General features: G+C 35.2%; 7 protein-coding genes and 1 long non-coding RNA gene across 9 annotated transcripts; 2 read left to right on the top strand and 6 right to left on the bottom strand.

Annotated features, from left to right (window-relative positions):
• Nucleotides 1-183: 183 nt before the first annotated feature.
• On the bottom strand, nucleotides 184-2002 carry LOC104713175 (isoflavone reductase homolog P3-like). The gene is made up of 5 exons (XM_010430238.3): nucleotides 1724-2002; nucleotides 1499-1633; nucleotides 1131-1416; nucleotides 847-1050; nucleotides 184-750 (listed from the first exon to the last, which is right to left on the bottom strand). The coding sequence occupies exons 1-5, from the start codon at nucleotides 1907-1909 to the stop codon at nucleotides 593-595; spliced, it is 969 nt and encodes a 322-aa protein (XP_010428540.1). The 5' UTR covers nucleotides 1910-2002; the 3' UTR covers nucleotides 184-592.
• Nucleotides 2003-2046: 44 nt separating this feature from the next.
• LOC104713176 (isoflavone reductase homolog P3) lies at nucleotides 2047-3811 on the bottom strand. Its single transcript, XM_010430241.3, has 6 exons — nucleotides 3557-3811; nucleotides 3331-3465; nucleotides 2845-3088; nucleotides 2562-2765; nucleotides 2298-2465; nucleotides 2047-2080 (listed from the first exon to the last, which is right to left on the bottom strand). The coding sequence occupies exons 1-5, from the start codon at nucleotides 3731-3733 to the stop codon at nucleotides 2299-2301; spliced, it is 927 nt and encodes a 308-aa protein (XP_010428543.2). The 5' UTR covers nucleotides 3734-3811; the 3' UTR covers nucleotides 2047-2080; nucleotide 2298.
• Nucleotides 3812-7651: 3840 nt separating this feature from the next.
• LOC104713174 (isoflavone reductase homolog P3) lies at nucleotides 7652-9522 on the bottom strand. Its single transcript, XM_010430237.3, has 5 exons — nucleotides 9080-9522; nucleotides 8868-9002; nucleotides 8469-8712; nucleotides 8170-8373; nucleotides 7652-8068 (listed from the first exon to the last, which is right to left on the bottom strand). The coding sequence occupies exons 1-5, from the start codon at nucleotides 9263-9265 to the stop codon at nucleotides 7902-7904; spliced, it is 936 nt and encodes a 311-aa protein (XP_010428539.1). The 5' UTR covers nucleotides 9266-9522; the 3' UTR covers nucleotides 7652-7901.
• Nucleotides 9523-10060: 538 nt separating this feature from the next.
• On the top strand, nucleotides 10061-12451 carry LOC104713173 (glutathione S-transferase DHAR2). The gene is made up of 3 exons (XM_010430236.3): nucleotides 10061-11407; nucleotides 11546-11636; nucleotides 11809-12451. The coding sequence occupies exons 1-3, from the start codon at nucleotides 11350-11352 to the stop codon at nucleotides 12299-12301; spliced, it is 642 nt and encodes a 213-aa protein (XP_010428538.1). The 5' UTR covers nucleotides 10061-11349; the 3' UTR covers nucleotides 12302-12451.
• Nucleotides 12428-12873, bottom strand: LOC147939207 (uncharacterized). The gene is made up of 2 exons (XR_015565049.1): nucleotides 12738-12873; nucleotides 12428-12645 (listed from the first exon to the last, which is right to left on the bottom strand). It is a non-coding gene; the product is annotated as an uncharacterized LOC147939207 (long non-coding RNA).
• A 239-nt stretch (nucleotides 12874-13112) lies between these two features.
• On the bottom strand, nucleotides 13113-14993 carry LOC104713172 (uncharacterized). The gene has a single exon (XM_010430235.3). The coding sequence runs from the start codon at nucleotides 14891-14893 to the stop codon at nucleotides 13313-13315; it is 1581 nt and encodes a 526-aa protein (XP_010428537.1). The 5' UTR covers nucleotides 14894-14993; the 3' UTR covers nucleotides 13113-13312.
• A 2110-nt stretch (nucleotides 14994-17103) lies between these two features.
• LOC104713171 (protein RADIALIS-like 6) lies at nucleotides 17104-18575 on the top strand. The gene is made up of 2 exons (XM_010430234.3): nucleotides 17104-17522; nucleotides 18325-18575. The coding sequence occupies exons 1-2, from the start codon at nucleotides 17245-17247 to the stop codon at nucleotides 18347-18349; spliced, it is 303 nt and encodes a 100-aa protein (XP_010428536.1). The 5' UTR covers nucleotides 17104-17244; the 3' UTR covers nucleotides 18350-18575.
• A 3446-nt stretch (nucleotides 18576-22021) lies between these two features.
• On the bottom strand, nucleotides 22022-23771 carry LOC104713170 (zinc-finger homeodomain protein 5). 2 transcript variants are annotated; one of them, XM_010430233.3, is made up of 3 exons: nucleotides 23333-23771; nucleotides 23221-23253; nucleotides 22022-23138 (listed from the first exon to the last, which is right to left on the bottom strand). In XM_010430233.3, the coding sequence occupies exon 3, from the start codon at nucleotides 23124-23126 to the stop codon at nucleotides 22194-22196; it is 933 nt and encodes a 310-aa protein (XP_010428535.2). In that variant the 5' UTR covers nucleotides 23127-23138; nucleotides 23221-23253; nucleotides 23333-23771; the 3' UTR covers nucleotides 22022-22193. The 2 variants fall into 2 exon arrangements, with proteins under 2 accessions (XP_010428535.2, XP_010428533.2); XM_010430231.3 differs by having other exon boundaries at nucleotides 22022-23135; nucleotides 23333-23740.
• Between the last annotated feature and the right edge of the window lie 2995 nt (nucleotides 23772-26766).

The following is a 26766-nucleotide window of genomic DNA, read 5'->3' as shown; positions in this document are numbered from 1 at the left end:
GTGAGTTTTTGAGATAATAAAATTAGGAAAGTTCTTAATTAAAAGACATCAATTTTTTTGGAAGAATAGTACAAAAAAATTCTTTTGTCTGAATAATATACCATTTCATAAATACTATGGATTAGTATCTTATTTCTAAAGCGTGTGTATGAAATCAGATGTTATGTTTTAAACGAGGTTCTATATCGGAAGAAAAGTTGGCGTTTTTATTGAGAATTGTCAAATCGTCAGGGTGATCTCTCTACGAGCACTCACAAAAGAAGAAGAAACACGGCAGTACGAAGAACTGAAATGACTTCCTTACTCTTCTCTACTTTATCTATATATGTCACAAAAGCTGACCACTTTTCTGGTGTAAACACCATCTTCACCAATTTGGAGCAATCCGTAACGAAATTGACATTAATCTTCTCTTCATCGGTTAGGCATTGCACCACCCACAATCAGTGGGTCCAGCTCGGAATGTAGTGACACAAACACACAAACATACACACAAACACACACACATCGATCATTCACGATTGGGAGAATCATTATTTATTGTTACAATTATGAAACTAGCGTCATCATTGAGGTGAGTATGGTAATATGCTCAGACTAATTCACTGAGATACTCATCGACAGTGGTGTACTTGATATCAGGGTAAAGCTGAGAGGCTTCCACACCGAATGAAGGCTCTATAGTGAAACTGGTCAGATCTCCCTTCACATATATGGAGTGGTTTATCGACTTAAACACATCGATGGGAACTGGAGAATACGCAAAGAGAAGATATCTTTTTATTTAGCAATGAATCTATAAACCTATCTCTCCTTGTGAATGATGCTCGGATTAGAATTTCTAACCTTGGATGCTTTTAAGAATTTGTTCTTCTGAGATGTGAGTCTTCTCGAGAGACTTGCCGATCTTTTTCTCCCACAAGGTTACCATATCATTCGTTGATAAAGTGTTCTTAGGAGGTTTAATGTAGAGTGTTTTGTTCAGAGTCCTTGGATCATCCACTGTCCTGATTGTGTAAGCAGCAATATCTTCCTCTTTGTTGATCACAACTGCAAAAACAATCTAAATTATATAAATATATATATTTTTTTTAAATTCTACTTTTCTATTACACTATATAATTCTCCACCTTTGGCACTTCCATCCCCTAAAATGGTGACTTTGTCTCTAGGAGGAACACTGTCTTCGCCAAAAATGATAACCTTGTCTCTGGTATGAGAAATGAGACTAGACTCGAACTGGACTAATGTGCGCAAGTAAAAACCAGCAGAGCAATTGCTAACAATATAAGTGTATGGTATTCTTTCAGCTTCTATGGCTTTCCTAATCTGTACCTTCCTTGCAAAAAATGACTTTGCCGGCTCAACGGCACTGGTCCTCTCCACGTCTACCCCAAACTCAGCCGGCAAGAATCTCTGGTAAACAACGATTACATATCTAGTAAGAGACTATCGGCAATTAATTAAACGAGGTTTGATGATGAATCAAAATTCCGACCTTAACGTTACCGGCTTCTTTGATTGCGGAAATGATCTTGGTTTGATCCAAGATTTGCTTGCTCCCTACGGCTGATATCACCACATCGACCTGTTTGATGGCCTTCACTAAGCTTTCATGATCATTCAAATCTCCCTGACCAAGTTACATAAATACATAACTAAGGTTATGGTTATGAACTTCATGAATTTGTATACATGTTAGAAAATGATAGTTCATGCATACGTGTAGTATTGTGACGCCGAGATCTTTGAAGCGTTGGACGGTTTTGCCCTTGACGGGATCGGAGAGAGATGCTTCTCGGACAAGAGCGAACGTTGGGTTACCGGCTTTAGCGCTAGCTTCAACGATGAATTCTCCCATGTAACCAGTTCCTCCGATCACCAGAATCTTGCTTTTCTCCGTCGTCATGTTTCAAAGTGGTAATGACTAATGAATGTCTACTATTTGAATAATGATGCTGTGGACTTGGCGTCGACAGGGCAATTATTTATGGACGGTATTTAGTGGGTTGATTACGACATTACCTCCTCACTCAATATCCCATGTGATGTGGTGAACAGTACTTTCGACTCTCATGTTCTGTTCGTAAAATACAAATTACATGAATTCTAGCACAAACGATATTCATTATTATATATATATAGGTGATATATCAAACCAATTAAATGCATACAAAGATATGTGAATTTGTGAAAAATAATATTATTGTGGTACAGCACTGTGACAACACATCACAAGAGTCATTTTTATTGATACAAACATGAAACTAGCGTCATGGTGGTAAGTTATGAAGTACCTCAAACAAAATAACTGAGATACTCATCAACACTTGTGTACTTGACATCAGGGTAAAGCTCAGAAGCTTCAAAACCGAACGAAGGCTCTATAGTGAAATTGGTCTGATCTCCCTTCACAAACACAGCGTGGTTTATAGACATAAGAACATTGATGGGATCCGGAGACTCTGCAAAAAACAGAAATATAACTTTTTATTCAGCTAATCAAAAAGGCATTACTAAAGAATCTAAAAAAAAAAACTCATAATTCTGATTTTCTAAACCTTGGATGCTTTTAAAGATTTGTTCCTCTGACAAGTAAGTCTTCTCAAGAGACTTGCCGATCTTTTTCTCCCACAAGCTGACTAATTCGTTCATGGATAAAGTGTTGTTAGGTGGATTAATGTAGAGGGTTTTATTCAGAGTCCTCGGATCATCCACGGTTTTGATCGTATAAGCAGCAATATCTTCCTCCTTGTTGAACACAGCTGCCAAGTATTCGACCGTGTTACGTACATTCAACTGTATAAAAAGCAGATTAATGTTTTGGATATATATGAAACTAACCTTTGGCATTTCCATCACCAAATATTTTGACTTTGTCTCTAGGAGGAGAAGTGAGACCAAACTCGAACTGAACCAATGTGGGCAAGTAGTAACCGGAAAGGTAATTGGTAACAATGTAAGTGTATGGTATCCCTTCCGCTTCAACTGCTCTCCTGGTCTGTAGTTTCCTTGCAAAAGTCGACTTCGCTGGCTCAACCGCATTAGACCTGTCCACGTCCATCCCAAACTCAGACGGCAAGAATCTCTGCATATAACGTCAAATCCAATATGAGACTATATCTTCAATTGAATGATTGTTTTTTCAAGAAAATGTATTATGCTGGTCTTAATTCGGTGGTGACAGGTCCAACAATACTAACACAAATCACTAGACTAATTGAATTATATTTATATGTCCACATCTATACCAAAAGAAGCTCTGTAAATCAACAAATCCATAGTACAAGAAACTATATATGTACGAATTCGATCTTATGCAGATCTGACCTTGACGTTACCGGCTTCTTTAATGGCGGAAATGATCTTGGTTTGATCCAAGATTTGCATGCTCCCAACGGTTGATATAACCACATCGGCCTGTTTAATGGCCTTCACTAAGCTCTCGTGATCGTTCAACTCCCCCTGATCCCAAGTTTGATATACATAATAACTAGGTTATGGGTTATTGGAATCTTTATGAAAGATATATATTAAAGGAATCAAGCGTACGTACGTGTAGTATTTTGACGCCGAGATCTTTAAATTTCTGGACGATTTTGCCCTTGACGGGATCGGAGAGAGTTGCTTCTCTAACAAGAGCCAACGTGGAGTGCTGTGCTTTCACGCTTGCTTCTACAATGAGTTGTCCGATGTGACCTGTCCCTCCGATCACCAGAATCTTTGACGCCATGTTTTAGTGTTTGAGACCTTTACGATAATGAGTTAATGACTGTGTGTAATGTTTTGAGTGCTAAATTGATTTGAGATGTGAGCCAAGGAACAGCAATTTATGGACTAGGTTCGTCAATTTCCGATAATACCCTTACCTGAGATTTTTATTTTCTTTATTTCTTGTTTTATCGCAAGTTCGCAACCACATTTGAAAATAGATTATGTAGCTCACGCTGTCACGCTTCAAAACCTTTGAGAATATAATATAACTTTTTTTCGTAAAAGATTTGATTTTGATATAAAAACTGATTTGAATTATAGAATATATTCTTAGTGGTTTACACGTGTTGATAATAGGTATGAATTACACAATTAACAAGTATGTATTGTGAAGAGTCACACATTAGGTCATATTTATCGGTAAAACAAAGGGCTGATTTTGGGCTTTTTTATATTAGAAAAAAATGAACAGTGTAAATAAGATCAGGCCTTCTGATCTTAAATAAAATCAGTTCTTCGGGGTGATCTAAGGCCACGTGTTTGAAAGAGATTGGTTGGAAATTTTATTGTCTTCGTATTATTTTCTTTCTCTTCATTCGGGTTTCCGCAAAAAATTTTTTTGTTCTCTCCGAAGAGACAAAACGGCGTTTCGCCGAGAGATTTCTTCCTCTCCGATTCCGGTGTGTTCCGACCAGTTCCGGTGATCTCTTCTTCTCCTCGTCTCCTCGTGTCCACCGATCTCGTCGTCTCCACCGTCTCCTCTGTCTCGCCAAGTCAACCGATCTCTTCGTCTCCTCGTCTTCTCTGTCTCCTCTGTCTCCTCCGGCTTTATAGACAAGGTAAGCTCCGGCAATTTAAACCTAATCTCATTTCTGAATTAGGTTTCGATTTAGGTTTTCAATTTTAGGGTTTCGATTTAGGGTTTTCAATTTTAGGGTTTCGATTTAGGGTTTTCAATTTTAGGGTTTCGATTTAGGGTTTTCAATTTTAGTGTTTCGATTTAGGGTTTTCAATTTTAGGGTTTCGATTTAGGTTTTCAATTTTAGTGTTTCGATTTAGGGTTTTCAATTTTAGGGTTTCGATTTAGGGTTTTCAATTTTAGGGTTTCGATTTTATGCCTTCGATTTTATGCATGTCGTGTGTTGTATTGAAACTGAGAATTAATAGATTTGTATGAGTGAATTATAATCGTTTTTTCCTCTACTTGAATTCAACTTTACACCCATAAACGTTAATCGATTTTGGCTTGTTTTCGGTTTGTTCATGAGGCATATAGGTGAGGCTAAGGAGGGCAAATTTATTCACAACAACAACATTCCTTACTCGCAAGTAAAAGGTAAGTCAAATGGTTTGTGTCTAAAAAATTGTTTTTCGTTTCTTTGTTTGTGAATAAATTGGTTTGATGTTTTAAAAGTAAACTTGTTTCAAAAAATGTTTTGAAAAATTGGTTTGATGTTTAGTTGTGATGGTAACGTTTGAAAAATGGTTTGATTTTTAGTTGTGATGGTAAACTGGTTTAAAAAAATGGTTTGATGTTTGGCCAAAGTCCCTTTTTCGTTCTCCCACACATCTCTAAACTTAAGTTGTGATGGTAACAAAACTGAATTTAGTTGTGTAGTAACTGATTATTAAGACATTTTCAGTGGTTGTAGTTGCCTTGAAAAGATTGTTTGCTTGGTTTTTGTGATGGTGTGATGGTCTATGCCCTTAAACTATAGTTCCGATACAGAAGATGAGGCTGAGACCTGTTACTATGAACCGCAACCATCAACCGAGATTGGACCAAGTCTGTCGAACCGTGATGCTCAACCCAAGGACGAAGTGATCCAGCTCAAGGACCAAGTGATCCAACTCAAGGACCAAGTGATCCAGCTCAGCGACCAAATGATCCAGCTCAAGGTACTTGTGATCCAGGTCAAAGATCAAGTGATCCAGCTGAATGACCGCGTGATCCAGCTGACAGACAAAGTGAACCAGCTCAAGTAGTTGTTGCTTTTGGAATTTTATGAACCCGTGATGTACTTGTTGTTGTTTCTTTTGGAATTTTATGAACCCGTGATGTTGGTTGTTGTTGTTTCTTTTGGACCCGTGATGTACTATGTCTTGAACCCGTGATGTTTGATCACTATATATGTATGAGAAGAGCACAAGGTTTCACAAGATCAAAAACAAACATTACTCTCAACAAAACAAACATTTCTTTCTTTCATCAAACACAAACATTTCCTTCTCTCAACAAACTCAAATATTTCTTTCTTTCCTCAAACACAAAAATTTCCTTCTCTCACCAAACTCAAATATTACTTTCTTTTTTTTAAAAACTATCATTTCCTTCTCACCCAAAACACAATATTTCTTTCTTTTCTTCATTGCCATGGCATCTTCTTCCAACAATTTTTACTACCATTATGACCCAAATAATGATAGTTTAAACCAATACTTTCAAGAGCAATTTAATAAACAATTTGAAGCTGTTGAAGAGGAAATTCCGGTGGAAAGGAAACCACGTGAATATATTGATAGAAAACGAGAAGAAGGGCATGAACGTTTGTGGAACGATTATTTTTCTAATAATCCGACTTACAATGCTCACCACTTCCAGCGACGGTTTCGAATGAACAAGCCGCTGTTCTTGCGTATAGTGAATCGTCTGAGTGAAGAAGTTCCATATTTTAAGCCAAAAAAGGATGCAACCTTCCGCAATGGTCTATCACCCCTACAACAATGTACTGCAGCAATTCGACTTTTAGCGTATGGGACTGCGACGGACTCGGTTGATGAATACATACGTCTTGCTGCTTGTACTGCTCGTAAATGTTTGGAACATTTTGTCGTCGGGATAGTTGACTTGTTTGGCACTGAATACCTACGCCGACCAACACAAGAGGATCTTCAAAGGCTACTATATTATGGAGAACAGAGGGGTTTTCCCGGGATGGTTGGTAGCATTGACTGTATGCACTGGCAGTGGAAAAATTGCCCAACCGCTTGGAAAGGAATGTATTCAAGAGGCACTGATAAGCCAACAATTGTTTTGGAGGCAGTAGCTTCACAAGATCTTTGGATATGGCATGCATTTTTTGGAGCTCAAGGTACTTGTAACGATTTAAATGTCCTTGATCAATCACCAGTATTTAATGACATTATTTACGGTCGAGCTCCCGAAGTTACGTACTATGTCAACGGAAATGAGTATAATTTGGCTTACTATCTGACGGATGGTATTTACCCGGAGTGGGCGACATTTGTTAAATCCATCCCACAACCACAACATCCGAAACATCGTTTATTTGCACAAAAACAAGAAGGTGCACGAAAAGATGTTGAGCGTGCATTTGGAGTCTTGCAATCTAGGTTCGCCATGATTAAAAATCCAACTCTTTTATGGTCAAAAGGTAAAATTGCATATATAATGAGAGCATGTCTCATACTGCATAATATGATTGTCGAAGATGAACGAGATTCATACACACTCTATGACGAACAAGAATTCCAACAAGAAGATGGAACTGGAACTACTCCGGATCTTACCTTTTCAGTAACTATGTCTACAAATCTTGAAGGTTTAGGTGATGACCATACATTAATTCGTGATAAACACGCATATCGCAAATTAAAGGAGGATTTGATTGAGAATATTTGGAATAAATTTGGTCATTTGTATTAATTATATAAAATGTTTGTCTTCTTTAATTAATTAAGTAATATGTTTGTTATTTTTTTAATTTTAATAAAAGTTTTATAAGTTTGCAATTAAAATATTATTTTATAAATTTTCAAAAATGTAATATGTTTAATAAAATTTTTAATAAACAATATATTATTATATAGTTTTGAACATTCTTAAATTATCTATTAAACATTAATCTTTGTATTTATTAAACATTTTTAAATTTCTAATAGAATATTATATTATTAAATCTTAAGATCTTATATCTGTTCTCCCAATAATTAACATCTTAACAAAAGTTCTTAAAACCTGATCTTACAATATTTTTACAATATTTCTCCCCTAAGATCACCCTCACCTGATCCCCCTATAAACATGCCCTTACACACATAGAAGGTAAAGCACTGTGTGACGAGTCACACACATACACACATCACAAGAATCACTTTTATTGATACAAACATGAAACTAGAGCATCGTGGTGGTAATTTAAGTGTTTAATCTTTTATGAACTTCCTCAAACAAAATAACTGAGATACTCATCAATACTTGTGTACTTGACATCAGGGTAAAGCTCAGAGGCTTCCACACCAAACGAAGCCTCTATGGCGAAATTGGTCTGGTCTCCTTTCACAAACACTGCGTGGTTTATCGACAACATAATATTGATGGGAACCGGAGACTCTGCCAAACAAAACAAAAACAAAAAAGTTTTGGTTCAGCTAATTAATAAAAAAAAAGGTATTCATAAATTAAAGAAACTAAAAACCTCATGGTTTCTAAACCTTGGATGCTTTTAAGGATTTGTTCGTCTGGGATGTGAGTCTTCTCAAGGGACTTGCCGATCTTTTTCTCCCACAACGTGACCATTTCGTTCATCGATAGAGTGTTGTTAGGAGGCTTAACGTATAGGATTTTGTTCAGAGTCTTCGGATCATCCACTGCCTTGATCGTGTAAGCAGCAATATCTTCCTCCTTGTTGATCACAGCTGCCAAGTAGTCGAGACCATATATATTAGCTAGATGCATGTATACAATATACTATATATAAAGCGCATTAAAATTTAGATTCTGAAAAAAGGACCTTTGGCATTTCCGTCGCCTAAAATGGTGACTTTGTCTCTAGGAGGAGAAGTGAGACCAGGCTCGAACTGAACCAATGTAGGTAGGAAGTAACCGGCAAAGCAACCGGCCACAGCGTAAGTGTATGGTATTCCTTCAGCTTCAACGGCTCTCCTGATCTGTATTTTCCCTGCAAAAGCTGATTTTGCGGGCTCAACCGCGCTGGTCCTGTCCACATCCACCCCAAACTCAGACGGCAAGAATCTCTGCACATAACGATATATATATGTACAAAATGAGTTTCTCAATGACTACACTTTTCATAAAGCGGGTTTAAATTCTGATAGAGCGACAACACTAACACAAACACAAAGACAAACCAATAGACTAATTAGAGATTATATTTATTATATACACCAACCTTGACGTTACCGGCTTCTTTAATGGCTGAAATGATCTTGGTTTGATCCAAGATTTGCATGCTTCCAACGGTTGATATAACCACATCGGCTTGTTTAATGGCCTTCACTAAACTCTCATGATCATTCAAATCTCCCTGACCACCAAAGTAACTAAGTTATGGTTATAAAGCATAGTAATAATTAAAGAATAAAGTTAGAGTTGAAGAATAACCTGTAGTATTGTGACGCCGAGGTCTTTGAAACTCTGAACGGTTTTGCCCTTGACGGGATCAGAGAGAGTTGCTTCTCGGACAAGAGCAAATGTGGTGTGGCCGGCTTTGACACTCGCTTCTACTAAGAATTTTCCGATGTAACCAGTTCCTCCGATCACCAGAATCTTGCTTTTCTCCGACGCCATTGTTTTAGTTTCAAAAGGAGGATGATGATGAGCGCGTGCGGTTTGAGTGGTAATAGAATGATTTGGAAATGTGAGTGAAGGAAATGGCTTTGGCAGCCAATTTATGGACCAGACCAGTGATTGATTGATTTACGATAATAGCCTTACCGAACCTTACTTCAATTCTAAGATATTTTTTATTTCTTGTTAATGTCTCCACATCAAAAACTCTAATTAAAATCGTATTAGTGACCACTATAATTCCCTCGATGCACCAAAAGAATACCATAAACCATACCGTTTTATAACCATTCAACTAACCCCCAACCCTTAGCCCCAATATGATATTTTAGCTTAAAGAACAAAAAATGATTTATAGTAGTGAGGTATGATATAAATATCTCATTATCATTAATTTGGTCAAAATATATAAATTATAATGATAATGTACAGAACCGGACTAAGCAAACTAAAGCTTAAAACCAAAAAGAGAAACAAATCAGACTGGTTTATACTTTATAGTAAACCAATTTACATATGGAATCTGGACACAATATTAGATCAAATTCACTGATTAATACATTCCAACATCATTTGTGTTGTATGACAAAAAAAAAGAAAAAAAACCAATTGGAGAAGGTTCGAAAAATATTGGAAAACACTGAACGTCACAGCCACTTCATCAGTGACGTCACAAAATTCCCATGAAATATAATTTTGAAAGATACTTTCTTTATTTCATAATTTTGCTTATATTTTTTTTTTTTTTTTTTTAATAAAACTTTATATTAATATTAATGGGCCTTCCCAAAAAATGGGCTTGGCCTTGAAAAATTACATGGTTTCAACAGTTACAAAAAGAGAGAAACGGAGGACGTTGCCGTCGCCGGAAAAAAAAAACGATCGGATCCTGCTGAATGACCTTGAGACAGAAGCTCGAACATGAACGTCGGTGGTTGCAGGATCCACGGCTTTGCGGCGGTCACACCAAATCGGAACCCTTGACAGAAGCAACCAAACTCTGTTTCGGATTCCTCATTGGTGAACCAACTGACCCGCTACAGATCCTCCGACATGCTCAATCAACCGATCTTAGGCTCCGCGAAGTCAGGTCCCATGCCTAGCAACCCGCTCACTCAGATCTAACACGCTTCCTCCAGCTCCGGCGACCACCGCAACCTCAAGGTAGATTTGCTTCAATCCGGTCTGGTGGACACAAAATCATGGCGTTTTACAGAGGATGATGGCTCAATCCATCCTCCATAACCCGGGACCCATGATAGCCCCTAAGGATGCCGAAACATCTAGGTTAACCACCGCAACGATGCAACATTTACCCTCCTGTCTTCCTCCGACTTCCGCCGCAACCACAGCTTCTATTGGAAGGGTGAACCAAGGGAAAGCTCTACCGCGAACAAACGCGGCTTGATCTAGAAGCTTCCCGACCTACCAAACCGAAGCCACAGCTGCATCAGAGGAAGAGAAAACCACGCCTCTGTTGCCGGAGATGCAAACCACCCACCACTGCCTTCCCCTTGTAGATTCAAGGCCTACAATGAAGAACCGCCCAACCTACCTGTCAAAGCCAAATCCGATCTGTAACGTGACGCCTCGGCTGGATGGAGAGAAGTCAGGATCCAGTGAGAGAAACACCAGATCTGACCCCCGGAGCTCACCAAAGAGAGACTACGGCTCTCACTTCTCACCGAAGCCAACGAACCCACCGGCGAATCCTAACACACAGAGTCTTCAGCCCCGATCTGCCGACTCCAGCCACGAATAAGAAGCCGTCCTTAAGCAATTCCTTCGAACCTTCACTAACAGACCCCTCTAACGAAGAGTCCGCTTGACGCGCCGGGACAACACCGGAAACCACCATCAAAAGAGAACCAGACCGGAGACGAAGGACCACCTCACAGAGGATGACGATGACAGAAGAAAAGCCTTCTTCGGTGCCGGAAGGGCAACTGGAGAGGCGGCGGTGCAAAAATTAGGTTTAGGTTTTTTAGAGAGAAGGAAGAGAGAAAGGGGAGGAGAATTTTGCTTATATTTCTCCGACTCGATTTGCGAAAAGTTTTCTGGAAAATAAAAAAAGTTTCGATTCGATGGCTCTCGATATCTGCGTGAAGGTTGCCGTCGGTGCTCCTGATGTTCTCGGAGACTGTATGTTTTCCCTCTCTCTCTATCCGTTGATCGATGATCAAGCTTTGATTTCACAAATTAGGGTTTTTGATTTCACAAAGCTTTGATCTTTGTGATTTTATTCGATGAAAGTTTCGATTTTTTAATTTGTTTCTTCAGGTCCGTTTAGCCAACGTGTTCTACTGACCCTTGAGGAGAAGAAGGCTCCCTACAAGCTCCATCTCATTAACGTCTCCGACAAACCCCAGTGGTATGTTCTATGCAATCTTATTAGCATAATACCCCAAGTCGAAATCAGAATAGGTTGGATCAAAGTTTTGATTTTTTTTAATGGGGGCACTTATTAGATTCTGTTTCCTCTGTAAATTTGTGGGCTTTTTGATAAATCTTAAGACTTTTGTGTGTGTGTGTGTGTGTTATAGGTTCTTAGACATTAGCCCAGAAGGTAAAGTTCCGGTTATGAAGCTTGACGGCAAATGGGTAGCTGATTCTGACGTTATCGTTGGGATTCTCGAGGAGAAATATCCAGAGCCTTCTCTCAAGACTCCTCCTGAATTTGCTTCTGTGGGATCCAAACTCTTTGGTGCTTTTGTGACTTTCTTGTTGAGCAAAGATGCTAATGATGGATCCGAGAAGGCCTTGGTTGATGAGTTAGAAGCCTTGGAGAATCATTTGAAGACACATCCTGGTCCTTTTGTAGCTGGAGAGAAAGTTACTGCGTTGGATTTGAGTTTAGCACCTAAGCTTTACCATCTTGTAATTGTTCTTGGTCATTACAAGAACTGGTCTGTCCCTGAGAGCTTGACTTATGTTCGTAACTACGCCGAGGCTTTGTTTGCTAGAGAGTCATTCGAGAAAACCAGGGCTGATAAAGAGTTTGTGGTTGCGGGTTGGGAATCTAAGGTGAACGGTTGATGTTGGATCCATGCTTCTCGAGTTATTGTTGCTTAGAACCTGTATTCTTCACCGAATAATGAAAATGCACGATTATGCGTGTTATTGTTCTTTAGAGTTTGTTATCTCCTATCAATAATGATGCAGTAGACAACCATTGTCTTTTTGATAGTGTATATCTCTTATTTGATTTGGGATTACAGAGCTATGTTCATTCTCTCGATTACAGTTTATACTTCCTACAAGGTGATAAAGCTGAGAAGCTTCCACTCCAAAGGAAGGCGTTATTGTAAAACAGGTTTGATCTATCTTCACAAAGATGGCATGATTCAAAGGCAATAGTATATCAAGTGGATGTGGAGACTCTGCAACATTGTTAAGTATTAGCCAACACATGACCTTGATTGTCCAGATAAGTAAGGTATTGTATAAAAGAGTGCTAAAGTAGCTCTCTCACCTGGGATTTTCTTGAGAAGTTGTTCCTTTGAAACGTAAGTCTTGTCCAAAGTTTTACCAATCTTGCTCTCCCACAATGCGACAATATCGTTCTGTGAAACAATGTTCTTTGGAGGATTGATGTACAGTATTAAGAGTTCTCATCAGGTCATCGATGGCTCTCATGGTGTATGCAGCAATGTTCAGAATAGTTTGCAATTCATTCAGACAAATCAGAAATTCGATCTAATCTTTCAATTACAGGTTTTGATTAGCTAGTTACCTTTAATGTTGCCATCGCCATAGATGGTGACTTTATTTCTAGGAGGAGAAGTGAGTCTGACTTTCACATTGACATTGTTCAAGAGTAGGTAAGAAATAGCCGTCTAAGCAGTTCTTTGATCACAACAAGTACTTTTACTTTTCCGGTAATGACTTAATTACATTATATTCTAATGTATTTCCAGAGGAAACCGATACAAATATTAAAACAACAACATTCGTATTCATACTCCAATTTGTGTTTTTTTTTCTTTTCAAACCAGTTAACAAGGAGCAAATAAAGCGTTTACACAATAAATTTCATATAAATTATTTTTAAGTGTTCTCTATATCTTTGTCTTTACAGGTAAACCGGCAACCATGTCTCCGGGGCTTCAAAGGATTCTCCGGTTCCGACTGACTTGACTCCGCGAGTAACCCTCTCAAGCACCTTCTTCTAACTCTCGGCTCATGCCTCAACTTCTCCGTTGCCTTTACCGTCTCTGGTTTCTTCTCCGCCACGCTCTCAGGGGGATTTATAATTTCTTTCTTCGTTTTCTCGAATTTTAAACTCATATGAACTCCTGGATCATTCTCACTCACTGAACTCTCGACTATAATCGAATTGTTGATCCCTTGTGTGTTGCCGTTTACGTATGCCCTAACCCTTGTTTCTTCTTCTTCGTCGTCTTCGTAGTCTTTAGGGTTTTTGCCTTTGAAGGGTTTCCTTCCTCCTTCGGTTTCCGTGGCTGTAGTGTTAGGGCTCTCGTCTGGATTACTTCTGTATCCACGGCGGATATGAACCTCACCGTCTTTCTTGTCTTTCTCAGAACCTATTCCCATTGTGGCTCCTCTGTTTTCGCCAGTGAGAGTATAGACATTCACGGATTTCTCATCGCCGTTGCTTTTTCCCCAAGTCAGCTTACTGATTCCATCTTTGATGTCTTCTTTGATCTTTCTCCCCATTGTAGATGATCCCTGCCCATTTGGAACTCTCGGATTCCCAAGATTACTCGTTGATGCGCCTTTGGTTTTCTGATGGTTGTCATCGGTGTGAAACTCTGTTTTGTTTTGCGTTTTTGTCTCTCTCTCAGGTAGATCGCTAGGTCCTCTCGTGGATTCTGATGCTGCTGCAATATGTTGTGTGGTTTTGCTTTGCGTTACATCTTCTCTACCTGCAGCTTGTAAAGCTCTCTTCGTTTCTTCTAACGCAAGTTTCTCGTTTTCTTTTCTCTTTTGTTGTCCTTTATCTGCTTCTGACTTCTCTCCACTGCCGTCATGAAGAACTTTCTTCGTTTCTTGTAACGGAAGTTTCTTGAATTTTTTTCTCTGCTGTTGTCCCTGATCTGCTGGTGACTTCTCTCCACTGCCTTCAGGAAGATCTTTCTTCTTTTCTTGCATCGCTTGTTTCCCTGCTTCTGTCTTCTTTCTCTGTTCCTGAGATGAATCTGTTTCTTTTCGTTCTATATGCTCTTCTGGACGAGCAATAGGAGGTTTCACTGTCACCGGATTTATACTCTCGCTAGCTACTTTTGCAGTCTCTCTCGATGGCTTCTCTTTCATCGTTACCTTTTGCTCATCCTTCCTCGGAGATTCCAGTTTCTTTGACGGCGAACCAGGTTGTTGGTTAGTCTGTTTAGCCAGCCGGGTTGGTGTGGCTGCACCACGAGAAGGAGACTGAGACGTAGGTAAAGAAGCTGTTATGCCCGCAACGTTGCTTCTAACCCTAGAAAGTGACGGAGACGCCTTGGGCTTTGTTTCTGGCTTTGACGGCGGAGCAATGCCTGCAGGACGAAAAGGAGGGCGTGAAGAAGGAGGAGGAGGAGTAGGTGGTGGTGATGGGGAAGAAGTCCCTGAAGAGAGACGAGAAGGAGAGTTGGAGGAGAAGAATGGAATGTAAAAACGGAAAGGAGGCATGATGATTGTAGAGAGATGTCAAAAAAGGCAAATATTAACGGGGTAAATGGTAAAGAGTAAGTATTTGATTCATTCATCTGTGTGTGTGTTTATTTGTATGTATGTGTATGAGTAGTTTTTGTGTCTCTAAAAGGAGAAAAGATAACTTTTCAGGTAGGTAAAGAAAAGTGATCGGTTTCTCCAGTGAAGTTATCTTTGGAATCTCTGTGTTCAATTGATGCTTTTGCACCTCAACAGAGAGCTTTATGAAGAAGCAAAGAACACAGGAAAAACTTAAAATGTGAAATTAGTTGTTTAGAAAAACAAAACAAAAATAGTCTTCTTGAAGCAGTAGTTTAAGTCATTGAACATAGATGGGAGCTTTTGTAGGAGTGTGTACAACAACAAACTCATAGTCGTATCGAATTTATGTTTTATTTTCCTTTGTAAATAAGAATGAGCAAAAAAAACATTATTTCTCTATTATGTTTATCCAATTTATCATCATTTCATTCATGTTTATATAATTAATTCATCATCTTATACGTTCTATTTAGACGCCTAATGTATTATGTACTCTGATAACCCAAGCAAGTGTAATTCTGATATATCAAGAACTTTTGCATTTCGTTTTCATAACATTTTTTAACGATTATGTATACACATATAATTGTTCTTTACTGTGACTCGAATCTACAAATAACCAATACTATCCTTTCAAAGACCTTCGACTCTAATCAACCAAATGAACAATACCAATGAAATTAGACAACTTTTTTCGTCGTTTTCATTAGACATAAAGTATTTACAACAGAAAATAGATTAGATTTGGATATAGGAATTTTATCACAAAAGGAAAAGATAATATCCCTTATGTTCTTATTCTTTGTAATTTTTCTAAGCTCGGTTATGTCCTTATTCTCTCTTTGCATCAAATTTTTGGTGGTTCTTATAAAAATGCTTGTCATTACAAATGGGTCTCTTCCATTACATCACACATAAAAGTCATTAGATTCAAGGTCCCGGAGAATATGTTTATCTATCATTTTGAAATGATAAACGAAAATGATTTTCTTTCACAAATATCCACCAACTTTGGTTAAGGAGATAATGAAGATGACATATCGAATCCTTTTTTTTGTTCCAGTCTCAAGCATTTTTTTTGCATTCGTTTCATTATCACTTAATGCTGGGAATATAACTTGGACTATCATTCAAACATCTTTTTATATGCTTTGGATTTTAAAATATGTATTTTGATATCTATAAGGCTAAAATGTAAGCAATTTATATTAACTAGTTCACTTTTTCTCCCACAAAATTAGCCACAAACCAAATAATGGTTTATCCTTATTAGTTATGATTATTTTTTGGACATACAACTGAACTTTTACAGAATACAATTCTTGGCATACCTTACCATTTTCTTATGGTTCAATATCAAAACCTTTTCAGATGTGCACTTTTCATTCCGATAATATTTAATTATACCAATCACCAAACAAAGTGGCTTCCATTAAGATATCGAAACTGTGAACTATACGTACGTACAAACCAAGTAGCTAGTGGCATTATTGTTGTAATCTTCTATCATATAAGCACATTAGGCCAAGTTCTTCAACTTACCAATTAACTTTAACCCTACGTTGTGAACCGGCCTGTTCTCGATATGATCAATCGGTTCCAACTTTTTGCTTAGACGTGCATTGTCCTAAAATAGCTACTAAATGTTACTAATTTGTAAGTGTTCTGCACCATATATCTACAATGTCATTCATGAACAGAAAAAAAAAACACAAAATATGAAAAACAAATTCAGAAATGTGAAAACAGATATTTAAAATTTATATTTTTTTAATACTAACTCAATTTGCAATGGTATTCCTAACTCAATTAGCTGTTTTGTGCATAATAACAGCCATTTACATGATTTACAAAAGTCAGTCGTAACGCCAAAATAATAATTTCTCATGTGTATTTTTCTGAAAATTACGGTTACGTGTTATCACACTTTTCATGTGGGAACTTTTAATAAAACATACTTTCTGTTTTTTGGGTCAAAAAGATATACTTAACTTTCAGAAAAATACATATGAGAAATTATTCTTTTGGCGTTACGACTGGCTTTTTGTAAATTATGTAAATGGTTGTTATTATGCATAAAACGTTTTTTATACTTACTTAATTAATGAAAAAGGAATATAAAATATAATTTAAAAACAAAAAAAAATCTCCCAACTTGCAGAATCTAGGAACTCTCTTTTTCTCCTCCTTATAAGGAACCCTTCCTTGCTATTCATTTTACATCAACTCTCATCACTCACTCTCTCTTTTATATATTTTTTCCTTTCCATCTCAAGTTGTAAAAATAAATGGCGTCAAACTCTAAAAGTTCAATCTCTTCATCATGGACGTTCGATCAGAACAAGATGTTCGAGAGGGCCTTGGCAATTTACGACAAGGACACACCCGACCGTTGGCACAATGTTGCAAAAGCTGTCGAAGGGAAATCTGTAGAGGAAGTGAAGCGTCACTATGACATTCTTGTTGAGGACCTCATCAACATCGAGACTGGTCGTGTCCCTTTGCCCAAATACAAGAACAAGACCTTCGACTCTAAATCCAGAGTCGTCAACGACTTAAACTCGAGGTATATAACGAAATATTAATATGAGATTCTCATAATTTTGATTTTGAGAAATTCTCTCGAAAACTTCTTCTTTATATTTGGTTTGAATGTGCTCTATCATCTATGTATATATGACTAGTTCGTGCAAAATATATTTCAATTATGAACTTTAGATTATGGATCCTATTGTTTCTTTGTTTTTTTTTTCTTTTTCTAAACGTCTTTTGTGTTTTCTTTTCTCTTGTGTTTACATCTGGATTTTTACTTCACTTTTTTTTTTTAATATGGTTTTGCTCAAACAATTTTTAGGTAATCATAATAAATGGAAAACGTACCTTTTGTGCTTATATTTTATAAAATAACTTTGAGTTTCTTAAGGCAACTTATATCCGATGTTTTTTATTTAATATAAAGGTAAATTAATTTTGTATTTTAAATAAACATATTATATAATATAAGCATAAAACAAATTAACACACTAGAGGGAAATGTTCACATGAAATCTAATCCTTTCTTTTACATCATTATCACATGCACATTGTCTTAATTATTTTTGAAGCACACAACATCATATCATGATAAGATACATGTACATAAATGGATAAATTGCTTATTTCTACTTCTGTCCATGGTCGGTGGTTGACATAGTGTTATTTATATAACAAGTTGTTATAATAGCAAAACTCGAGTTTAGAAACCTTTACTTAACGATATCTTCAAGTTGTTAATTGAATATCTCTATGTGATTGGAATCTAATCAACATGCTTGAATTATTAATTTATTAATTATGCCTTTATTTATGCTGTATTAACTCTTGTACAGGATGATGAAGAATTTGAAGATCTAAGTTTTTCACACCAGCGTGAAGGTCGAAGTTTATGCATCAACTTGTGAAGAAGACCTTGTAAAGATTCAGATGGATATGTGATTCTTTTGTCTTCTGATTAGTTATGTTTGTATTGGTCATTTTCTTTCCTATCTCTCTCTCTCTCTCTCTAATTTCTCTGTTCAGAACAGATCATAGTATTGTCTTAATTTGTGTTCTATTTTAATTGAAGAAATTATTGTCTTAATTTGTGTTCTATTTTAATTGAAGCAATCAAAACTTGGCTTATTATTATGTAAGGGAGGGTTATTGGTTTAGGATTTAGTATTGTCTTATTATTATGTAACTACTACAAATGGTGATATAATCCAACTAGAGAATATAATAAACCTTTTTAGAGCCGACAAGAATATTGTTTTGCCTAATTTAGGAAATGGGGAAGAGTGATTTATACAAAAAGCGTGCCGAAAGAAGAAAACCAATTAGTAGCTGGGAATTTGGCTTAATCAATCAATATACTGTACCTCATTACTAGTAATACTTCCTGACTGGTTCAAACGCAGCGATTGCGGTTGTGGAAAATTACGGAAACGAGCAATTTCAGTTTCAAGCGTTATTAAGCATTTTGAATAACTGGTTTAGCGTTTTAAAATAGGTACGTTTGCGGGAGTTTTACGACTGGTTGACCAACAGTTACAATAGCAGTTAAAACATAATAAATATAATATATAATTATAGAAATGTTTTAAAACACCAAAAACTTTATTAAACTTTATTTATAATTAAAAATCATTAAAAATACTAAAATAATTATTCATAAAGCAAATAAATTTCATATTGAAACATTTACTACTTTATGCATTTGGCTTTTCATCCAAAATTTAATCAAGTAATGTGATAAATGACAAAGCATATACTTTAGATTATAGATCTTCTCTACTAAATCTCACAAACTCAATAATTTCCTCACATTGAATTACAAGCCTAAAATAAATTAATTATGCAAGAGTTGTAAAGAGTCATTGGTGATTTGTTTTAATATTTTCACAAATAATATTATTTTCTCAAACTTCTGATATAATGTCATCTTTATTTAGATTTTTTGAAATTATGTGCAGTGTGCCAATAGTTTTACATCATGTTTTTTTGAGTTTTTGTTAATTGGAATCTTATTTTATTGTAATTGTTTATTTTCTAATCTCTTCAATTGTATTTGTACTTCATTTTTTCTTATTTTTAATGGGTACTATGGCTAGGTTGAAGATATAAGAAAAAAATATTTTAATCTTTTTAATTTGTTTTTTTTGTTTTTTAAAAAAATTTCCAACCGCAATTACGGAAAGTAGCTTTTAGATTCAGCCGTTGGGAACGGTTAGAAACGGTTGGGAGTGGTACAGAGCAGTTTGTGTGATTGACCCTAACCGCTAGCAACCACTAGCAAACACAAACGCAGCATTTGCGGAAATTAGAGGGAGAACCAATCAACACCTTAGTATAATTTTTCAGAATTAATCTATTAACTTAAAATGTAAAAAAAATATATGTATATATATATACAGTGCATATCCCCTCTTCGACTTGACTGATCATTGATAAAGCGATGACTGTTTAATTTAGTTTATCTAATTACTTTGCTGTCTCCTCCAAAAAAATATGTGGCTGCTATATATATCTAGTATAGAAATCATAAGTTTTCATTAAAAAAGGTGAAATGGAGATTTTTAATAATATGAGCTTAAATTAAAATCATAAATGAAAAGAATTTTCTTCTATAATCGTGAAAATTTAGTATTAAAATATCAATAAAAAGTACCTTAAGATATAGGCTCTGATTGGGAGAGACTTTTAAGACTTTTAAAATTAATTTAAAGTCTTAAAAGCCAAAATTTTACCAATCATGCTTTTATTGCTTAATTATTTTTAAAAGTCTTAAAAGTCTAACTGCCACTTTTTTAGTTTGTACGTACAAATTTTTAAAGTCACAAATGTGAGACTTTTTTTGCTGTAAAAAAAAAAAATAATAATAAAACTGTAGTTATTTTTCTCTTTCTTATTATCTATGATGATTAAAACATTCATATTCAATCTATGTATAATTTATCACAAATATATTATAATTTATTAAAAAATAGATTTTTTTATTTCTGTTATTTTGAGATCCATTTTTCAAAATTATTTTTGCATCAAAAACCATTATAACACATAATCAATTATGTCATATCTTTATATTTTTTAATTTGTTGAAAATATTTATCTATTCATTTTTTATGAGTTTTTGTATATTAATTTTAAAATTTTTATTTTCTAAATAAAAATCATTATGTTGCCACATAAATTTATTCTTAGCATATTTTATATTTATGAAAAACAATAGCCATTAAAGTTTTAACAGTTAAAATTGCTACAGCAAAAGTTTCTACAGCAAAATCTTTACAGTCAAAGCATCTACAGCCACAAGTAACAGCCGTTACCAATCAGGGCCATAATTTGTTTTTTTTTTTGACAAAAACAAGAAAATACATGAGCTTAAATAAATCACTCCAACAATACCAATGGGCTACTGGGCTGATGATTATTATTATAGTAAGGTCTTAAAACGTTGAACCAGCCCAACATATAATCAACACGGTGGCCGACTAAACACGAAACGATGTCGTTAGAGTGTCATACGGAAAAAGAAGGATCTTATACTTTTTGGTTATTGTACATTACAAGCATACTTTTAATATGGGAGAAGCTTTTAAGTATAAACTCTTTTGGCCCACTATCTTTTTCTCAAAGGAAGAAACATAAATTCGATGAGAATTAGATTTCATGAAATTAATATTTATCAACAGTTTCCCACACAAAATTGTCGCAAAAGAAACTCGAAGAAATATAATTTATAACCAATTATTACATATGGGTAGCTTAGATACATAGGTCGTGACGACACAGAAAAAAGAAGAAGATACATAGGTCGTGAGTTCTATAATTTTGGCCTCATCTATGAATTTTATAACAATGAGAATCTTCTCTCTTTTTTCTGTTTTTTTTTTTTTAGTTTTCAATTTTCTTTTCACATGTTTTTCTTTTTGGTACAAATTTGGAAGGTGACAGATCTACAGGAGACTCAAATCATATGGTTACAATTTTGGACATATTTCACATCAAACATTCAAAAAAAGTTCAACTTTGATCATAACGCTTGCGTATGCGTATAATTTATCATATATTTATAATATACATTTTTAAATCTTGGATCGTTACAATATAGCAAATTTTTTAATATTGGCATATAGATAAGCTTATCTACTAGATATAGTAGTTGTGCTTTAGCTTAATTACCTTTGTTGTATATCTGTTTCATTTTGTTAGCACTAAATGATGATTATATACAAGTAGAAACACTATACATTTAGAATGTTTGCATTTGACGTTTAGGTCGAAATGTTTATTTTTTTAAGTAAGACTTGTATATTAAAATGTTAGTTGTAATGTTGTATATGGGTATCTAAGTTTAGTACAACACAATTTTTGGTTGTGTTAAGCTTAAATGTAAAAAAAGACAGAAGCATAAACTAATACTAGTTCGTAACAGAAGCTGATTACAAGTACGATATTCGAAAAAGCCAAACAAAAATTGTAATAAAAAAAAAACACACACACACACAAAAAGAGACTAAAAGCAAAATCCAAATTAAAAACATTAACTAAGCAAACAAAAGATCCATTGATTGATCCAAAGATCGTACAACAAACTACAAAAACCTAGAAAAAACATTTAAAAAAAAAACACAACAACAACAACAAGAAAGAGATTAAAGTAAATGTCTTACATAATCACTGAAATTAAGATGATCAAATCATGATCTGTGTGAGTGATTTAGAGAGTAGTAGGAGTTGGTGGTTTCTTGGCATTGTTCTTGTTGTTATGCATCCAAACTTTGAAGACTTGTCTCTTAACTCCGATCTCACCGCAGAATCTTTTAAGCTCTTCTTCGTCTTGCTTGTTCATCCTCCACCCTAGCTTCTCCGCAAACTCCATCATCCTCTCCTTCTGCTCCGTCGTGAACTTTGTCCTGAACCGTTTCTTCGACGACGACATCGAATACGCCATCTGCCCCCCCGCCGCCGCACCTGCTCCCTCTCCGCTAGATTGTCCATACAGATTCAGATCCTCACTCGACGACTCAGCTCCTCCTCCTCCTCCGTAAGCTACGCTCATCGGCGTCACCATTCCTCCTCCTCCGGGAGGACTCATTCCATACTTGTGGTGATGAATCGGCTGATAATTCGGCGGCGGAGGAAGCATGAGTGGGTTAAGCATCATATTCTGCGGCGGAGGTCTTCTCCCTCCTCCTCCTCCGCCGTACTGGTTATGGTGGTGGTGGTGATGACGGTGGTGAGAGACTAAATCTGAGCTTCCGACACCGTCGATCTCCTTCCGGTGGAAATTACGGTGACAATCACAAGCAGCACATCTGAGAGCTTCGATAGTTCCTTCTTCACCGCTTGGCATGAACTCGCCGCATCCGTCGTGTACACTACCGCCGACGTTCGCCGCGTGGTTCTTCAGACACTCGCGGTACCGTACGGTGGATGATTTAACAGCGGCGGAGATGGAAAACGAAGAGGGAGACTTGGACTGGAGGTGATCTAGGGTTTGAGAGTTGCAAGAGACACGAGTGTTGTTGTTGTTGTTGTTACCATTGCAATTATCATCATTAGTACTAATGATGTTACTAATAACACCACCATTGTTATTGCCATTGTCATCTCTTCTTCTCTCTATCATTTCATGGCTTCTCATATCCATACTTTTTTTCTTCTTGGAGTTTAAAAATTAAAAATTAAGAACCAGAAAGGATTCAAATTAAAGAGATCAAAAAGAAAAGTTTTTTTTTTGTTACCAGTGAGCTCAGTGAAGTTTGTTAAATTTATGCCTGAAAAAGAACATATTAATGAAGTTACTAATAAGGAAAGAAATTAGAAAATTAAAGACAGTGAGATTCAGAGACTTACAGAGATGAGATAAGTACACGAGGAAAAAAACCCAACCAAGTTTCTTTTATTTTTGTTTCGCAGGAACCGTAGTAGAGATCGAGGACCTTAAACTCATTTAAAGCTCAGAGCTTTTTTTTTTTTTTTTTTTTTGCTTGTGAAGGGTTTTAATGGTGAGAGAGAGAGAGAGAGATTGGTTTGAGGAATTAAACTGTAAAAGGGAGGTTTATTTTAGGGCTAATTGGGGGGTTTTTTTAAGGGTGAAAGAAAGAAGAAACCATGTTTGATGTCTCAGTGCTCCCAACAAGCCAACCTTTGAGATCCGATTATAAGAGACAATTTGGTTGCTTGTGGTGAGGCCATGAGAAAAGAAAAGAGATAAGAGCTGAGCCCTTTGTGAGAGATGAGACTAATATCATATACCCTACTATATATTAAGTGTACTCTTTCTTTTTTATACGTCTTCCATTAACCTGTATTTTATCTCTATTTTAGCTTCTTCTTTTTCTTGGACATGCTGTTTTTATAATTTTTAATGATGAACAGAAATTTAGTTAATTTTGAGTTACTTCTCTTAATTTTTGTGTATTTACAAAAGGTTTAATTATCCTATAATTTTAGTGTATATCAGAATGTTATTTTGAGTTTTATAGAAAAAGCATCAGTATAATTAGCCTACAGTCGACGCTTATATCAAACTTATATAATCCTCCGTAAAATGGAAAAAAAAAAAAAAACATATAGAAAATAATAAAATGGGGAAAATACTATTTGTGTTGTAATGAATTAGGCTAATTAATTTACTTTATTTTCAACAAGAATAACTGAAATATTCTTAAGATCTGTGGAAACAGATTTACTTTAACTATTGAGTTCAATTTTATAGTTAATGTGTGTCTGTTTGGCCTGAAAGAGTGTGTTTTTTTGTTTTGTTTTTCTATATGAGAGTGTGTTCTGATTAATGTAGTTTTTTTTTTTTTGACTACTGTATATAGATATTAACATTGCATATACATAATACATATTCGTTGAGAATGAAATGAAACTATTTTATATTTTTTTGGAAGGAATTTGATTGTTCTATTCGAAACATATAATGGTTGAATAGTAACTTGAAGCTCAAAATTTCGTAATATGTGTCACTCGGCTCGCATGAAACTGATGCAATTATTGACATTCTATCTCTCGGGTTTTGTATGAGCTCATTTTTGACTGTGTACTGTGTACAGTACGTCATTAACGCGTTACTATCATATCGTATTTGTAAAAACGTACTACCTACTTGAAAATTGGAGGGAACAAAAAAAAAAATTGGGATGCTTTGTAAATGTTAAAAAAAAAAACCCCGAAATGGGATTAGACTGCTGCCTCTGTATATTCCAGCAGCTAATTTCCTTTAAGCATGGAGTAATAAACAATGTTAATAGTCAACCGATAATAATAATTAAATAAACTCTAATTAATTAGTGAAAACGTTGTAATTTGTGCCAACGGATCATACTGTTACTGTATGTAGTAGTACCTTGGTTATCGGATTATTACGTAGTCTTTTTTTTTTCTTTTTCTTTTTTACTCTCTATATACTGTATTGCTACTGTCATTTGTCACTATATATCAAAATTATCACTATTGAAGCGGTTGTTTTGTTGATAATACACTCTCTTATCCGTTTAACAAATTTTTGCCCACACAAAGTAATACATACACATACTGTTTCTAAAGAATATTTTCACATCTATTATGAAACTACAAACTGTGAACCAATAGTAAACTAGTAAATGTAATTATTTACAATCATTGCATCTTGAACTCTACAATTTATTAAAGTTAAGTAGATAAAATAAGAGAAACAAGATAGAAAATCAGTTTTTTTGTGAAACAGTAAAAATGGTAAAACATCAATCTTTCAATAACCAAATATGTATTTGAATGATAAGCTAGCTAAATTTTCTTACTTTATGATGTAATGCTGAATATACTTTAAAAAAAAAAAAAAAAAAAGAGGGGGTGAAATGAAAAGAAAAATTAGGCTTTTTATTGATGAGATGAGAGATATATAAGTGTGTGGGTTGCAGAGAAGGGCAGTGCAGAGAACAACCGACAAGGTCAAGTTGGAAGCCCAGCCACATGCCCTGCCACATTATGGACCCCATTCTCTCTCCCCTCTCTTCATTATTACATCTCTCTCTCTCCTTAATTTTCAAACCCTTAAACCCTAATTTGTCCAAACACCATTTCTTCTTACTCATGTCTTTTCTTCTTTTCTATATTCACTTTATTATTTATTTAGTCATCTTACCTATCTATGCTTCTTCTTTTTTTTTTTTTTTTAACTTTTCCCTTTAAATGTATAAATTTCATGTTTTTTTGTTAATTTTTTTTTTCAAGTTTAATACAACTTGCTACAAGTCTTCAAGATTAATAATACTCAAGAAAACCATCTATATTAACATGTGGACCATGTCACCTAGCATGGAGATGTTTCTCTGTTTGAAGCTTAATCTGAATATAGAGTAATGATATACTATCATCAATGTGCATCCATATTTTTTTTGAAATTTTTACTCATCATGCATTTGTTTCTCTTTTAATAGTCTCCTAATATATACATACATATATTATGAAAGAGAGTAATTTGATGAAATATATATATATATATATAGCTATATATATGCTGACAAATGTTTTGAATTAGTCACAAATTCACAATATACTTGTAGAACTATATTAGTTTTTAGTTGAGAATATATGGTATCCTAAACATTGATTAGGTAGTAATAATAGTCAATGATAAAATTATGGATCTCTTGCTTTTACACTTGTTTAGTCAGGAGTCAAAATATATATTTTACTATTAGTAAATATTTAACAAATGATCCATTCGAGTGGAATAATTTAGACACATATTAATTTCAGAAGATTAAAAAATAATACTAATACTGTACATATAAAAATGGTTGCAAAACCAAAAAAAAAAGTCAAATTAATTAATTTTGATAAAAACAAAAAAGTAATCGTCATAGCCTCTGCAGAATTTCCCATGGACAACCTGTCACACGATAATTACTTCTCTACCATAACATGTTTTGTCCCCTTTAGCATTATGACCTCATTCTCTCTCTCTCTAACCATTTCATTTTTGGCTTTGATTTACTCAATATCGAATCGAATTATATACTATATAATAAAACCCAAACTAATTCTGTACTAATTTCGAATTTTTGTTTGGCACCGTCTAACAAATATATTGTTTACTTAAAAAGCAGTTTTTGATTTCCTGGTTCTACCACTATTTTAGATGAGGTTTCTGCTAAATTGTGAATCATATTCTCAGGCTCTCAGCAAATCCATAAGAAATGGTAATAAATAAATGCAGCTATTTTCCAAATTAAAAAGTGTAATATATTGTTACTTCTCTTCTTTAAAAATAAATAAATTTAAATGTCAACAACGTA

Source organism: Camelina sativa, chromosome 9, assembly GCF_030686135.1.
Source record: "Camelina sativa cultivar CO46 ecotype springtype chromosome 9, ASM3068613v1".
Classification (NCBI taxonomy): Eukaryota; Viridiplantae; Streptophyta; class Magnoliopsida; order Brassicales; family Brassicaceae; genus Camelina; species Camelina sativa.
Note: the sequence above shows the minus strand (reverse complement) of the source record. Positions and strands in the feature narration are given on the sequence as shown.